Here is a 14,533-nt window from a genome sequence, read left to right as displayed (position 1 = left end):
TATTTAACAAGTAAGTTTTGTTATAAATATTTTGTAATATGTAACAAATATGTATATGCATACATTTCACTGTGTATGCATTTCTTTCAATTTTAATGAACAATCAGTCTTAGCAGACAGACCTTGCTCTACACAGTCTGTTAAAGTGGGGTTTTACTGTAAAAAAGATAAAACAGTAAACTGCAACCATTATCAATCCACTGCAGGATGGAAGTCTCCTCGACAATTCATGTTGAGGGAAATAGACCATAATCTGCCATGCTGGTCCAGTGCGGGTTGGCAGATCGACCATATTTAGCAGTCAGGGCCTTGAACCCCAGTCTACTCAAAGAGCGTGTGCTACTGCACTCCAGCTCCTGACCACTCAGCTATGGAGGCCATTGTTTTACTGTATATTATTTAAAGTCAGTGACATCCTCCACAATTCAGATGTTATATTCTTTTTGTTATCCTACTCTATATTTACTGTTCAGCACACAAGATTTAACTGATAAGCTACCCCCCCCTACGATTCACAGTCAGGTGTTATATTGCACATTACTGCTAGATCACACTTATATATTCTCATATTTGGTGCATGGTCATATAACAGCATAAAATCCATAATCAAATAAAACAACAGAAAAAAATACAGTAATTTGGCATCATTAAGACCAAAACCACAAATTATGAAGTAGAAAGCAGAGGTATTTTATCTGGCTGATCAAGACCAGATCAGTACTCATGGAACAAAAGAGTTGCTGAACTAACAGTAAAATATTCTGCCACAGTGAATATTTGGATAAAAAAATGATTACCCTTTTGATATATTACATGAAAATGGATGCTACCCATGTTGAGGTTGAAGAAGATGCTTCTTAATTTTTCACAGTACTTTTGACTTATTTAGCTTAATCTCCTAAATTCAGCATTTCAATATGGGAATAAATTTAAAATGCTAAAATAAGAAAAAGGGAAATTGACATTTAACTTACCGAATTCCTTCTCCCCATTCCCAATTAGCATCATTTTTTCGCTTTTCGTAACAAGGCACTTCCCTTTCGACAGATCGTGAGAGCGACTGCCAATCATCTGGTTGATGAGGGGGCTGTGGATGCATGTGGCCTTCTTGTCTACCAGGAGGAAAGAATGAATGGTCAGCAGGTTCTCTCCAGTTAACTGGAGGATGAAGAGGAGGGACTCTTTCTTGTACATTTCTATCAAGAGGAGGTCCTCTTTCTTGTGCATTTCTTTCAAGTGGAGGGATTCTTTCTTGTATATTTCTCTCAAGCGGAGGGATTCTTTCCTGTATATTTCTCTCTAGCGGAGGGATTCTTTCCTGTATATTTCTCTCAAGCGGAGGGATTCTTTCCTGTACATTTCTATCAAGCTGGGGGACTCTTTCTTGTATATTTCTGTCAAGTTGAGAAACTCTTTCTTGGATGTTTCTATCAAGCGGAGGGACTCTTTCTTGCATATTTCTATCAAGTGGAGGGACTCTTTCTTGTATATTTCTATCTGGCTGAGGGAGTCTTTCTACCGTTCTGAATCTTGGTTGATTGCTCCATTCCCAATTAATTTTTCCCTAAATTTAATAAACAGCATTTGTCAAATTCTAAAGCAAAACTAAAATCCCAAAATTAAGCAAAAACACAGTAGTCAAAAAAATAAAAAAAAATTGGAAGGGAAACATGGACAGGGGAAGCACAACTCAAACAGCAATTTTCTGATTACATCATTCAGACATGTAGTGAGGTAGGAGAGAACAATATATTGCTCAAGGTGTTAATCTACTATCCATTACTACTGAAATCTTACAACAACATTCATTAAAAATCAAATGATCTAAAAATAGATTTCAAAGCCAAATGATATTGGGATATGCAAAGTATTGTAGATAACTATACACATCACACTTTTAATAATAATAATAAAAAAAATATTACTAGCAACCTGAACCCAATATTAGAATAAATTTAGCATTCTGTCAAACATCCTTCCAATACTAAATGCAGGTGCTGCATCTGACTGGCTGTGCAGCACTGCTTTGAATTCATTACACAGCACCAATCTTGTTTTCTGCATATGACTTACTCATCATACACTGCAGCAAGTACGTGAATTGTGTTGCCCAAGGCATCCACCAAAATGCCGGATGACTTCACACTTCAACATTTGTCTACCTTTCTATTATTGTTGCCATATATATACTGACATTCTCTCTCTCTCTCTCTCTCTCTCTCTCTCTCTCTCTCTCTCTCTCTCTCTCTCTCCCACACCATTTGTACATTTACTTTCAAGATTCCATTGTATTTACATGAATAGAGCACAATTTTCACATTATATATATGATGGTAAGCTAGAAATTTTAAAGGCTCAAACAGAATGTACTAATTTTTATTTGATAGTGGCAAAAATATACCTGCAGGGGTAATCAAAACTTCAAAGCAAAAAAATCATGAGTGGCTTTCATCTTTTTATTTAATTATTTTATATCAGCGCATTAATGCAAAATATGGTGTCTATCAGAAATCAAGAATGCTAACAACTTTCTTTTCCAGCGCACATTAATGGATAACATTCTTTCCAACCTAGCATCATATCAGTTCTATGAACAATGTCACTGAAAAGTAACAATTCAACTTTGAGACTATAAGCTTGTTTCCTTGCATCATTTGCCATTATTAATACTAACACTAACTTAAGAACTGGCTCCATTCACATTCTGATTTTATAGTTTTTATATTGGAATTTTCAAAATTTTAATGGCAAGTCTAAACAGTGCTCTGTTATACCACTAAATATAAATGTATTACAACAGTTTCATATAAATATAAAAACAGGCAAAAATAAGCACAAACTCTACAAACCTGTCCTTGCCATTCTTGAGGTGGCACATGTGATGGAGGTCCAACAGGAGCAGCTATTCTCTTTTCCTTTTCCCAAGTTTCAGCACTAGATACAGAATGAGACTCCAGATATGAAGTATTTGTGTTGGGAAGACTTCTTGTCCACTGGTTAGGTGAATGCCTATATTGATCTTGAATTGTGTGGGTGTGTTGAAACCTTTCACCTTCTACAGGTTTTTCAATTCTAACAGAACTATCCTGTGGGACAGAACTTAACTTTTCCTGCCGATTATCATCTACTGTTAGTTGTGATTTTAAATTAGTCGCTAATAAACTGTCTTGCTCACATAACTTCCTTTCTTCTTGTTCTTCTTCTCGAGAATGCAGAACAGGTCTCCAGTCAATATCTTTCATTGCAGTAAGAGAATCATCGGATTTCTCGATTTCTTTATCAGGGTCACTGGTTTTTCTCTGGTCAAATGGCAGATGAGCTGCATGACTATGCAAATGAGAGCTTTTTTCACTCGTGGAATCTTGTCTCATATCTATATCTTGACTCTGTGTTACAACAGTTTCACTATGTCGCATATCTAGATCTTTTTCAATTATATTTTCACTAGATGATTGAGCCTGCGTCCGTAAATCAGTATCTTGAGTTGCTTGTGTACTTTGACCATCAGGACTAGGAGGTTCACTATTAGTGGAGGTGCTGTCTTGCTGAACTAACTCACTTGGTGTTTTATCTGCAGCTGCTGTTTCTTCTTCCCCTCCCCTAGATGCAGCAGTTGTTAACTGTTTTAAAACATCATGTTTTGAATCTTCACTTATATGAACATTAGGTAATGGTCCTCCAAGCCTAACTTGATGCACATGTCCATTTAACACAACAAGGAATGGAGGCCCTTCAAATCTTCCTTCATATGGAGAGTCATCTATGTATATTTCTCTAGAAGGAGCTCCAAATTTTATGGTATGCATTTGTCCATCTAACTCAAAGTGCTTTGCCACACCATCAAAGTTAAGAACCACAGGTTCCTAAAATATAATAATTGACAAATTAATTATATATGCTGATAGCAAGAATAAAAATTCAAAGTACAATCTAAAACAAACTATAAATTCAATAGCAACTTGAACAGATAAAGAGTTGTACAATACTTAAGAAGAACAATACCTAAAGCTGAAAAAAATTTCGAATAACAAATTACACTTGAATATTAGTTAAACAATTTGGTCCTTGAGGTTGTCACAGATATGCCAGACAAGCTGTACTTGCTACCAGGGAGTCTAAAACGCTGATGGAACTGATATTCTGGTGACATTCAAGTCAAGTGGACCTAATTTCGGGGAAGTCCGGATGGTCTGTCACAGCCAAATCCTCTGCTTGCACCTTGATGATAGTGGGACTGTTAGTAATCCTGGGTATAACCTCCATGCACAAGCACACTGTGTGTGACTACACCACATGGAGGAATGTGCCCCTCTGTGTTACCAGGCAATACTAGGTGGTAGATGACTCTCATCAACCAGTGCAATACCACCACTTTGCTTATTGGAAGCTTGAAGTGTTGGAACCCATGTTTAGTCTCCAGAGCTAACTTCAGGTCAACCCTTCCCCATCTCTTCCATTATGCAGTATGACTGATGACATTTGAGGTTATGATGAATCTTCCTTACATTTTGAGGGTACATATTTAAAACGATGTTCGCAGGCTGGCCACAAGTTAGTACACCAGACTGAACCCATTGGTAACTCTTTAGGAGGCTTCTGGATCAGCTAGAGTATAGTATAATCTTGCTACCTCTATTCTGCCAGATAGTGACTGGAGGGAGTCTGAGTAGTGTGTATGTGGGGAGCATTGTCAAGGCCACGTTATATCAAGGATCTGGGTATATTCTTACCACGTGTACACCATATCCAAAAACTTCATTACTTCATACAGTCTTCTACTTTTTCTTAGTATTGAATACACCATGAATTGTCAAACTAATAGAGTAAGCTTATCTGCAAAAAGATCTAAACCTCCCAAACAATTCCTAGTTCATTTCACAAATATACATGGTCTCAATTCTAATCTCAACGATGTCCAGTTGCAGTCTGCCAAACTCCGTGTACTTTTTCTGACAGAATTTCAGTTATCAGTTGATTCAATTACAGCTCACCTCAGTTGCCCAAATTATTCACTGTATGATTCTTTTCGCCTCAAAGGTGGTACTTGCACAAATGTACATTCCAATATTCCTTGTCAGAGACTTAGTAATTTGAAATCTCCTCTTTTTGATCTTCTCTGGCTTAAAATCTCTACTCCACTCTTTTAAATTCATCTGTTTCTCTACTGTTCTCCCAACTCCACTAATCACTTGGAGCTCTTTGACTTCCTCTCTTTGCAACTTGACTTTCTCCAGTCCAACTTTCTTAACAATGAGATAATTTTTCTTGGTGATTTTAATTTCCACAACTCCAGCTGACTTCCATTTTCTAGTCACACCGACCCAGCTGGTCGAGATGCTGAGACTTTTGCAATTACTAATGACGTTGCACAGATTGTTCATTTAGCTAGAAGAATAAGAATACTGGACAATCCTAACCATACAACCAACATGCTTGATCTTTTTCTCACAAACAACCCTTCTAAGTACACGGTCGAAGTGAATGGTCCTTTAGGCACCTCAGATCAACTTGGTGATTGTCTCTTCTCCAATGGAGCCTTTATCTCACGGATATCCCCAACCTCGTATTGTTTGGCATTAAAAGAATGCAAAATAGGATGACCTCCAAGAATTCTTTTCTTCTTTTCCTTGGTCAGATTACTGTTTCATAATTTCTGATGTCAACGTTTGCTCAGAACATGTAAATGAAATTATTCTTATAGGAATGGAATCCTTTATTCCACACTACACTTTAAAACCTCGTCCCTTATCTAAACCTTGGTTTTCCAATAAATTTGCTAAGGCTCTTCAAGAGAAGAACGTTGTATATCGTAATTGGCTTGTTTCCAATTCTTCAGTTTCATTTTCTCCCTACACCAAAGCTGGCAACAATTGTAAAGCAGTTATTAATCAGTCCACACGAGATTTTGAATAGGCTAAGAGTAGAAAACTTGCTTCTTGCCCTAATGGTAGACGAGCATTTTCGCCTGTTGCCAAAGCTATTGGCTGCAACTTTTGCCCAACTCTGCTCCCACCTCTGTCAAAACCAGATGGTTCTGTTGTCACTTCAGCCAAGGATAAAGCTGACCAGCTAGCATCCCACTTTGATTCCAACTCATGTATTAATGATCTTGGTAAAACACCTCCCACCATTCCCAACACGCTCCATTCAATGCCTCCTGTGGTCTTCCGCCAAAAGGATTTTGACGAATCTTGATGCTAAGGAAGCTCCAGGTCCTGATGGTATTTCTCCACTTGTTCTCGAAACCTGTGCTCTCGAACTTACTCTTGTTCTTTGCTGCCTTTTTTTCAATTTCTTATTCCAAAGGTGTTTTTCCTTCTTCTTGAAAATTTGCCCATATTCAGTCAGTTCCTAAAAAGGGTGACAAATCCCTCCCATCAAATTATCGTCCCATTACAATTACTTCTACTCTTTCTAAAGTAATGGAGAAATCAATTAACCGGCAACTCTTAAACTACCTAGAAACCTTTCATCTGATCAACGTTCACCAATATGGATTCCGTCAGTGTCGATCCAATGGTGATATTCTGGCTTATGTTACCCAATTTATGGACAAATTCAATGTAAAAGTTTGGTGAAACACAAGCAGTTGCTTTTGACATCTCAAAGGCTTTCGATCGTGTTTGGCATAAAGGTCTTCTTAACAAGCTTCCATCTTATGGTTGTCAACTATTTTTTGTAATTGGTTATCCAGATTTCTCTCTGATCGCTCACTGAGGGTGATGGTAGATGGCTCTCTGTCTTCTAACTTCTCCACTAATGCTTGTGTCCCCCCAAGGTTCAGTTCTTTCCCCCACTCTGTTCCTCTTGTATATTAATGACCTTCTTCCACTGACTGGAAATCCTATCCATAGTTTTGCCGATGATAGCACATTGCATTCCATTTTCCATTTTGATAAACCTTGCCCTGCTCAATCAGTTTCAACTTCTCGAATATCCGCTATCAATTCCTTAAATGCCAGTGGGGCAAAAACAACTTAATTTTCCAGTGGTGCAAAGACAACTTAGTTGATTTCAACCCTTCTAAAACCCAGTCTTGTCTTATATCTCGCAAAAAGGATTCTTCTGCTCCTATGCTTATCTTTAGTGACACTCCGATTTTTAGGCAAAATGATGTATCTCTTTTGGGGATTACCCTGACTTCTAATCTCTCTTGGCAAAAGCACATGACAAATATTGCTTCCTCTGCATCTAAAAAACTTGGTTTTCTCTTTCGCTCTAGGCGTCTTTTCTTACAAGCAGCTGTTCACTCTGTACAAATCACAAATCCGCCTGACCATGGAATATTGTTCCCACATCAGGAGCAGTGCCCAAAAAAATCTCTCTCAGGCTTCTAGAGTTCATTCAGAAAAGGGCTCTGCATGAAATTAATGACTTATCTCTAACTGAGTCTCTCCACTCACTGTCTCATAGACATGCTGTTTCTGCTACATGCCTTTTATACAGATACTTCCATGGAGGCACTGTTTTTCTGAATTGGCTTGTATAATTTCCACTCTCTCTTTCAAAACAGTCCGAACATGTGCCGCCACCAGCCAACATCCATTTACTGTCCAACTTCAAACTCACAGAACAAACTTTTCATCTTCCTCGTTTATTCATTCAACTGCCGTTTTCTGGAACTACCTTCGTTTATACGTATTTCCTGAAAATTACAGTCTACAGAAGTTCAAGTCTAATGTCAACAAATATCTTCTTTCATCTTGTCAATCTCCAACCCAAGCACGGTACTGAGTTCTAATACCTCCTGTGTTTGGGGTTTTCATAAAAAAAAAAAAAAAAAAAAAAAGTAACTTATAATGCAAGAAGAGTGCAATTTTCAATGATTCAACACTTGCTCTTTATATTAAAAGCAAGGAAATAAATGTGGCATCTGTCACTGTACATCAATGAAGTACAGTAGTTTTAATAGTGCTACATATATAAGGCCACAATAACATAGGTTGTTCAGCCACAACCAATATGCAATCTTATGTATCTTTTACTGTCTAAACTAAGGGCTTTCCCTCTATATATAATGCTAGATGCTAAGTTTAATTCCTTGAACTTTTAATAAAAAATTTGGTATTCTCTTTATACTGCTTTTATTAACCTATTCAGTTTTATTTTAAAACTTATTTTCAATACAGAGCAAGTGTTAATCACTGACAAAGTCAAATATTTATTAAATGCAATATGAATCACCTGATTATGTCCATATTAATACCCTCTATTGCAAAGATTTATATGTAAAAAAAAATTTCATAGTACATTTATGTTTTCATTTAAAATAAAGAACCTTGTCATTCAAAATAAAAGGGGGGGGGGAGAAAGAGACTTTTTAAAGGAAAAATAACATGATCACTATACTCTGGAAAGAATGTTTACCAGCAATGAGGCATGGACATATAACATGCTGGACATTTTTAGGAAACTTGTTTCTTATGATATTTTTAAGTTTCATACAGATTTTTAAATAAGTTAGAGCACTAATAAAGTGCAACCAAGCAGCACAAACTCCTAGACTCATAATAGCTAGCAGCAATTTGATGAATGCTATATCAAGAAACAAAAGAAAGTGAAAAACAGCAACTCTGCAGTAGAAACAGAGAGATAAAGAGGCAAAGACTTGTAGTAAGATTAGATTAAAAAAAAAAAAAAAAAGAGATCACATCTGATAATGCCAAGGAAGGAAAAAAGATGGCAAGAGTTATGGGGACAAAGAGCTGAGAAATGCTAATGCTTTGAGAATGTCAACAACTTTTTCTTTCCCTTTCACAGTTATGTGAAAAGAAAACTTCAGCCAATTGAATATACTTCAATACCATTTACTATACATAAAATAGTCTTTTAGATCAGTTGTATAATCAAATCAGCTCTTCTCATTACCTAAATTAGGGAACACAGATTTATGGTTTCATTCCTTTGCCATTATTAGCTAGTATACTAGTATTTAAAACAGAAATCAAACTGTGTTCGGGGTTATAAAAATATATTAAAATAAATAAAAAATGCTAAATAACTTTGATACACCCCTCAAAGTTATTTAGCATTTTTTACCCTCGCTTTATCTTCCCACTCTTTGAAATGTTATTACTCTCAGAACACTCGCCAACATTGGCTGTTGTGGTAATAAACAGGAATTCTTGAGGTGAGTACAGGCACTCCTTGACTTATGTACTTAATCAGTTTTTTTTCATGTAAGTCCAACTTCGGTCTTGCAGATACAAAATAGATGTATAGTACAGTACAACGCACTGAGATTATAACCCCCAACAAACTTCATCATGTACAGCATTTTAAGATTTTGTAACTGAGTTAAATTAGGCTGAAAAAACATACAATGAATAATAATGTAGAGTACAGTATTTATTCAAAACTAATTTAATCTAAATATGATATGTAATTTAATTTAATCTACGATCAAATCGCTTTACGACGGACTCTCCAAAATAAAATACCGTTCACTATACGATATGTAGTAAGCACCAATCATTGTGATCTCGTTTGAGAACTGAATTTTAATTGTATTAAATGGCTACTGTAATAAGCGAAAATAGGAGGAATATTATCCACAAGCTATAAAAGTAAGGATATAGAACACAAATTTACAATTTACTTCCTCCAATTAACAAAATTAAATTATGTGTGAACATTGGAAGAATATTTCCCACAGGTTAGCAAAATAAAAATAAATTTACGTTTATGTACATAACTTAATTAATACTGTAACTAATTGATATTTCTGTTCACTGACATTTTTTGGTCATAAAATTTAAAACAGTAAGAAAATAAGCAAGCGACCAATAACAAATAACACAGAACGCACAAATTTCAAGTAACACAATATGTGAAAGTGAGATATGGAGTAACAACTTTACGAAGCTCAAAAAATAGGAATGAAGAGAAGATTCTGAAAATTTATTTATGTTTTTTATATGATTGAAGATTTCAGTGAAGGGGAAGCACATTTTACCATAATAACATAAAATTCCACAGAATTCCAGCTATCAGTATCATCATAAATGCAATAAGATTGAGTTTACTACCCGTTTTTAATAGATTGCGCTAACAGAAAAGCCCAATAAACCAGAAACTGCTAATTGTTTTTATTGTTTTATGGTAATGACCACCAGAAATCTGCTTTAGAAAAATATCACAAAGGCATTCAAAACTGATTCTTATAACCAAACATAACAACAGCTTTGTGCTTTGCATGTATCTGCAAAGTTGTATGTTAGAAGAGGAGTGCTTGTACAAGCATTACTTTAACCCATACAATCAGATAAACATGGATCTATATTACACTCCCTCAACTAGCATTTCTCTGAACCCGTAAGATATCCTCAATGACTGTGGCAAAAATTCTTGCACCACCACCTTTGTTTAGATGAATACCACACCTCTACAAAAGAGATTCTGCCATGCTAATAAAAAAATTCCCCCTAGATCCATGCAGATTCCCTTGAGTCTTGAGTTAATCCACAAGGCTTTCAGCATATGATGCCTCCTATCATATATGGACAGAATTGTAGACACATACATAATCTGACCTAACTCTCGGCATTTTTTCAGCACAGTCCTATATTTATGAAACAAATGGTAAGGTCGTGGTCATTTAACGTCATTAGTCCTCACATGAATAATAATGCTCTCTTTATCCCCTTTAAAATCTCTTGGTAACATTATAAATTATGCTCTTGGTGCACGCACGCACACGCACACACGCAGTTTTGGAAATTAAAATGGCTGCCTTCTTGGTAACACGTGCTGCAAATCGCTCCAGACATAGTGATAGTTTTAATCAGTTAAAAATAGTGCCAGCTTTTGGATTTTTGCCATACAAGAGTTTTTAAGGAAGAGAAACTTAGTCGTGAGATCAGTTTCTTGTTTTTCTGGGCCATTTTCGTGCATTTCAACTTGTTCGTATCCAATGCTTGTAACAATATTTCTGCCCACCTTGGTGGCATTGTTCTAGAATTGGAGAGTGTGGCAAACACATATTTCTGTTGCTACCACGGTTGAACTGCACTGTTGACTGGGGAGGGTGACCCCCTGTATGAGTACAATCTTAGCTGAAGGTCACTTGCTGCTTAAGCAAGCGCTACTTGGGCGCACTCTACGCCTCTGGCAGTAAATTGTTCTCCAGCGACCACCTGCTTTTCACAGCATTCATCTTTTCACTACACTCATATGGGCTGTAAGAGTGCCCCAACTTTTGTGGTCGAGAAAACTGCTCCAGAAACAGTTTAAAATGTGTTTAGTGCCTACCCCCCCCAGCTCCATAAACTTTGTGTGGAAGAAGACTATCTCAGCTTCTGTTATTGTGAGGAGAAAGCCGATGCCACCATGTGATCAGCAACACCCGAAATTAGTCCCTCAGTGCAACCTTCCCTAGGAGCAGCAGTGCGTAGCACACGCTTCTTGATTAGACCGGGGTTCGAGCCCGTCACCACCAAATACGGAGGATGCGGAAAGGTCAGGGAATGGCCACCGCATATTCCGGAGCAATATGGCCTTAGTTGCTAATGCTCCTAAAAACCAAAAAACAAACAAACAAACAAACAGCAACCTTCCCTCTTGGGTGTTCCCCCCCCACGTGTGGGGAATAGTCAAAAACTTCACCGGCACACTTAAAGCCACCAAATATAGCTACGAACTTGTAGCAGGTGTCTTTATACAGCGCTCTGTGAGATCTCCTATGTGTACAACTACAAATCCCGATAATCCAGACTGATCCGGTTATCCAGAATATAACGAAATGGAGGGAAATCTAAAAAAATCCAAAGACTGGATTTTTTAGATTTCCAAATGCAGGAAAATTCCACATCCCAAAAGGACTCCAGTGACGAGAAACAGCAGGACCGGCCACTGGACCCCACCCTGCCAGAAGGTACACTACAAGAAAAAACACTGTTCCTTAAAATGGCACTGGAGAGCTTATTCAAGGAACACCCACTTAGGAACACTGGATTTAGGGCCCAAATTGTGACGATCTTCATCAAGATGGAAGCAATATTAACGGAAACCAATCTAGAAAGTGAAAGAGCGATAGCTAAACTACTAGTTTACATCGATTGTGGGGCAAACAAAATGCCATGGCGAGCTCCAACATACGCTCAAGCACTGAGGACCCCACCTAACGAAGATAAAGCTACAACCACTGACATGGAGATAAAACGCAAGATCAAGTCGGTAAGAAGGTTGTGCAGGTATCACCAGATACCTGCACAACCTTCTTACCAACCTCCACAATGCCAGGATCGTCATGGGAGCAGACGCCTAGCAAATTATCTGGCAAACAGCCCATTTACAATCTTAAACCAGCCGAACAACCCTTCAACTTTCTCCAGTACGATGTGGGAATCTGTTGAGGCCGCACCTGGTCATTCTTAGACCACATCAGCAGACGAGCACAGTACTAGCAAACAAGTTAAAAACCTGGTAGTAACAAACCTGACTGAAGACTTCAAGGATACAAAAATAAAGTCAGTGCGAAAAACTCGAAACACTGGCGCCATAATCGAAACGCAGACTAAGGAGGACGGCAATAAAATACTCCAAAACCAGAGGATTCAGATACTAGGCCTCGAAGCCTTGCCTCCCAAAAGGAAAGGGCCAAGCATAGTAATCTCTGATACTGACAAGGATCTTGCCAGTCACCAGATACCTGCACAACCTTCTTACCGCCCTCCACAATGCCAGGATCGTCATGGGAGCAGATGCGAACTGTCGGTCCCCAGATTGGTTTGGCGAAACCTCGGATAGACGTGGCACTTCAAACGGGCAATGCCTAGCAAATTATCTGGCAAACAGCCCATTTACAATCTTAAACCAGCCGAACAACCCTTCTTACTTTCTCCAGTACAATGTGGGAATCCAATATTGATATCACCGTAGCCACCAGATCTCTGGCTGAGCATCTCACTTCATGGACTTTTAGGGAAAACTGGACCACGTCAGACCACAGGGTCATCACATTCAAACTTCACCGCTCCACAACTAGGCAGCAAATGGCAAGACAAACTCAAAACAGATTTGCAATAGAGAAGGCAGATTGTTCACTATTCCAGATGCTTCTGAATAGTACAGCTCAAACCCTTCAAATGGAAGGACTAGACCCTGGCCAACACCAGACAGCAGTTGTAAACCTAATTACTGCGGCCGCTGACAACTCCATCAAGAGAAAAAAGCTGAACCCAGGAGCTGTCCCCTGGTGGTGCCCGAAGCTACAGCAACTTAGACATGAACTAAACAGAAAGAGAAAACTGTTCCAGCAAGCACGAAGATCCTGGCCAGCTGCGGAAGTGGACGAACTAAGACAGCACTATTGCGAGACAAGAAATCAATACACAGCCCTGATCCGGCAGCGAAAGCAATGCTCCTGGGAGCACTTCAGTCTCCACAACCGGAAATGATTCCCCCTGGAGGATGGTCTATAGAGTGACAAATAAACTCCCCAGGGGAGAAGCTATCCCTTCAACTAAAACACCACAGGGAACTCACACCAAAACGTGGCAGGATTCTATAAATAATGTTGTTGTTGTTGTTGCTCTGGAGGTTTAATGGCACATCAGCTGCTAAGGCTATAATGTGCCTCATATAAATAATGTCTTGAACACCATGTTCCCAGAGCATCTTGTCCCCTCCACCTCGGAGCAAATAACACTATGCAATGATAATGATGCCTACAGCACCGCCCTTGCAGAGACCCTCTCACCAAAATCGAACTGGACATCGCCGCCATGAAACTAAGAAATAAAAAATCGCCAGGCACAGACCTCTTAGAGCCTGAGATGTTAAGAAGGCCGTCGAAACCATACCAGAGGTTATACTCAACCTATTCAATCACTGCCTCAGGGAAGGTTATTTTCCACAAGCATGGAGAAATGTCAAACTACTTCTCATTCTGAAAATCCCTACTAAACAACAGGACGTTCCGGAGTCATACCGACCAATTGCACTCCTCTCACTTTTGAGCAAACTCTTCGAACACCTTCTAAGAAACAGAATTGAAGCCCGCTATTCTGCTGCAGATCTGCAATCACTGCCTCAGGGATGGTTATTTTCCACAAGCATGGAGAAATGCCAAACTACTTCTCATTCTGAAAATCCCTACTAAACAACAGGACGTTCCGGAGTCATACCGACCAATTGCACTCCTCTCACTTTTGAGCAAACTCTTCGAACACCTTCTAAGAAACAGAATTGAAGCACGCTATTCTGCTGCAGATCTTCAGTCCTAAAATCAATTTGGCTTCAGGAAGGACTGCTCCACCTTGGATACTCTAGAAAACATTACAAATGCTGCAGCGACAGCAAACCATAAATACTTCTTGGTTATAGCAATAGACTTTGCCGGTGCATTTGACTGGTCTGTACTTTTTAACAGGAGAGACTGCTTCTACAGGGATGGGATACATTTAAATAGAAAGGGTGCAAGAATATTTGCTGATGCTATTGAGGCAGTGTTAGGTGGGTCAGAAAACTGCTAGCTTGGGGGAATACAAGGTCTAATAGATTAACAGTAGCCACTGGCAGAAGTGAAAGTGAT

General features: G+C 38.5%; 1 protein-coding gene across 1 annotated transcript in view; it reads right to left on the bottom strand.

Annotated features, from left to right (window-relative positions):
• LOC150082099 (uncharacterized) overlaps positions 1-14,533 on the bottom strand; it is a 365,646-nt gene that overhangs the window by 113,825 nt on the left and 237,288 nt on the right. The window contains exons 12-13 of the mRNA XM_090379102.1: positions 2,850-3,863; positions 975-1,564 (exon numbers count right to left, since the gene is read on the bottom strand). Coding sequence (XP_090235228.1) covers positions 975-1,564; positions 2,850-3,863 — 1,604 coding nt within the window. The remainder of the gene's footprint in view (positions 1-974; positions 1,565-2,849; positions 3,864-14,533) is intronic.

This window comes from Mastigoproctus giganteus, chromosome 8 (assembly GCF_048544385.1).
Source record: "Mastigoproctus giganteus isolate SK-2022 chromosome 8, ASM4854438v1, whole genome shotgun sequence".
Taxonomy (NCBI): Eukaryota; Metazoa; Arthropoda; class Arachnida; order Uropygi; family Thelyphonidae; genus Mastigoproctus; species Mastigoproctus giganteus.
The sequence above is the reverse complement of the archived record's forward strand: the minus strand, read 5'-3'. Positions and strand labels throughout refer to the sequence as shown.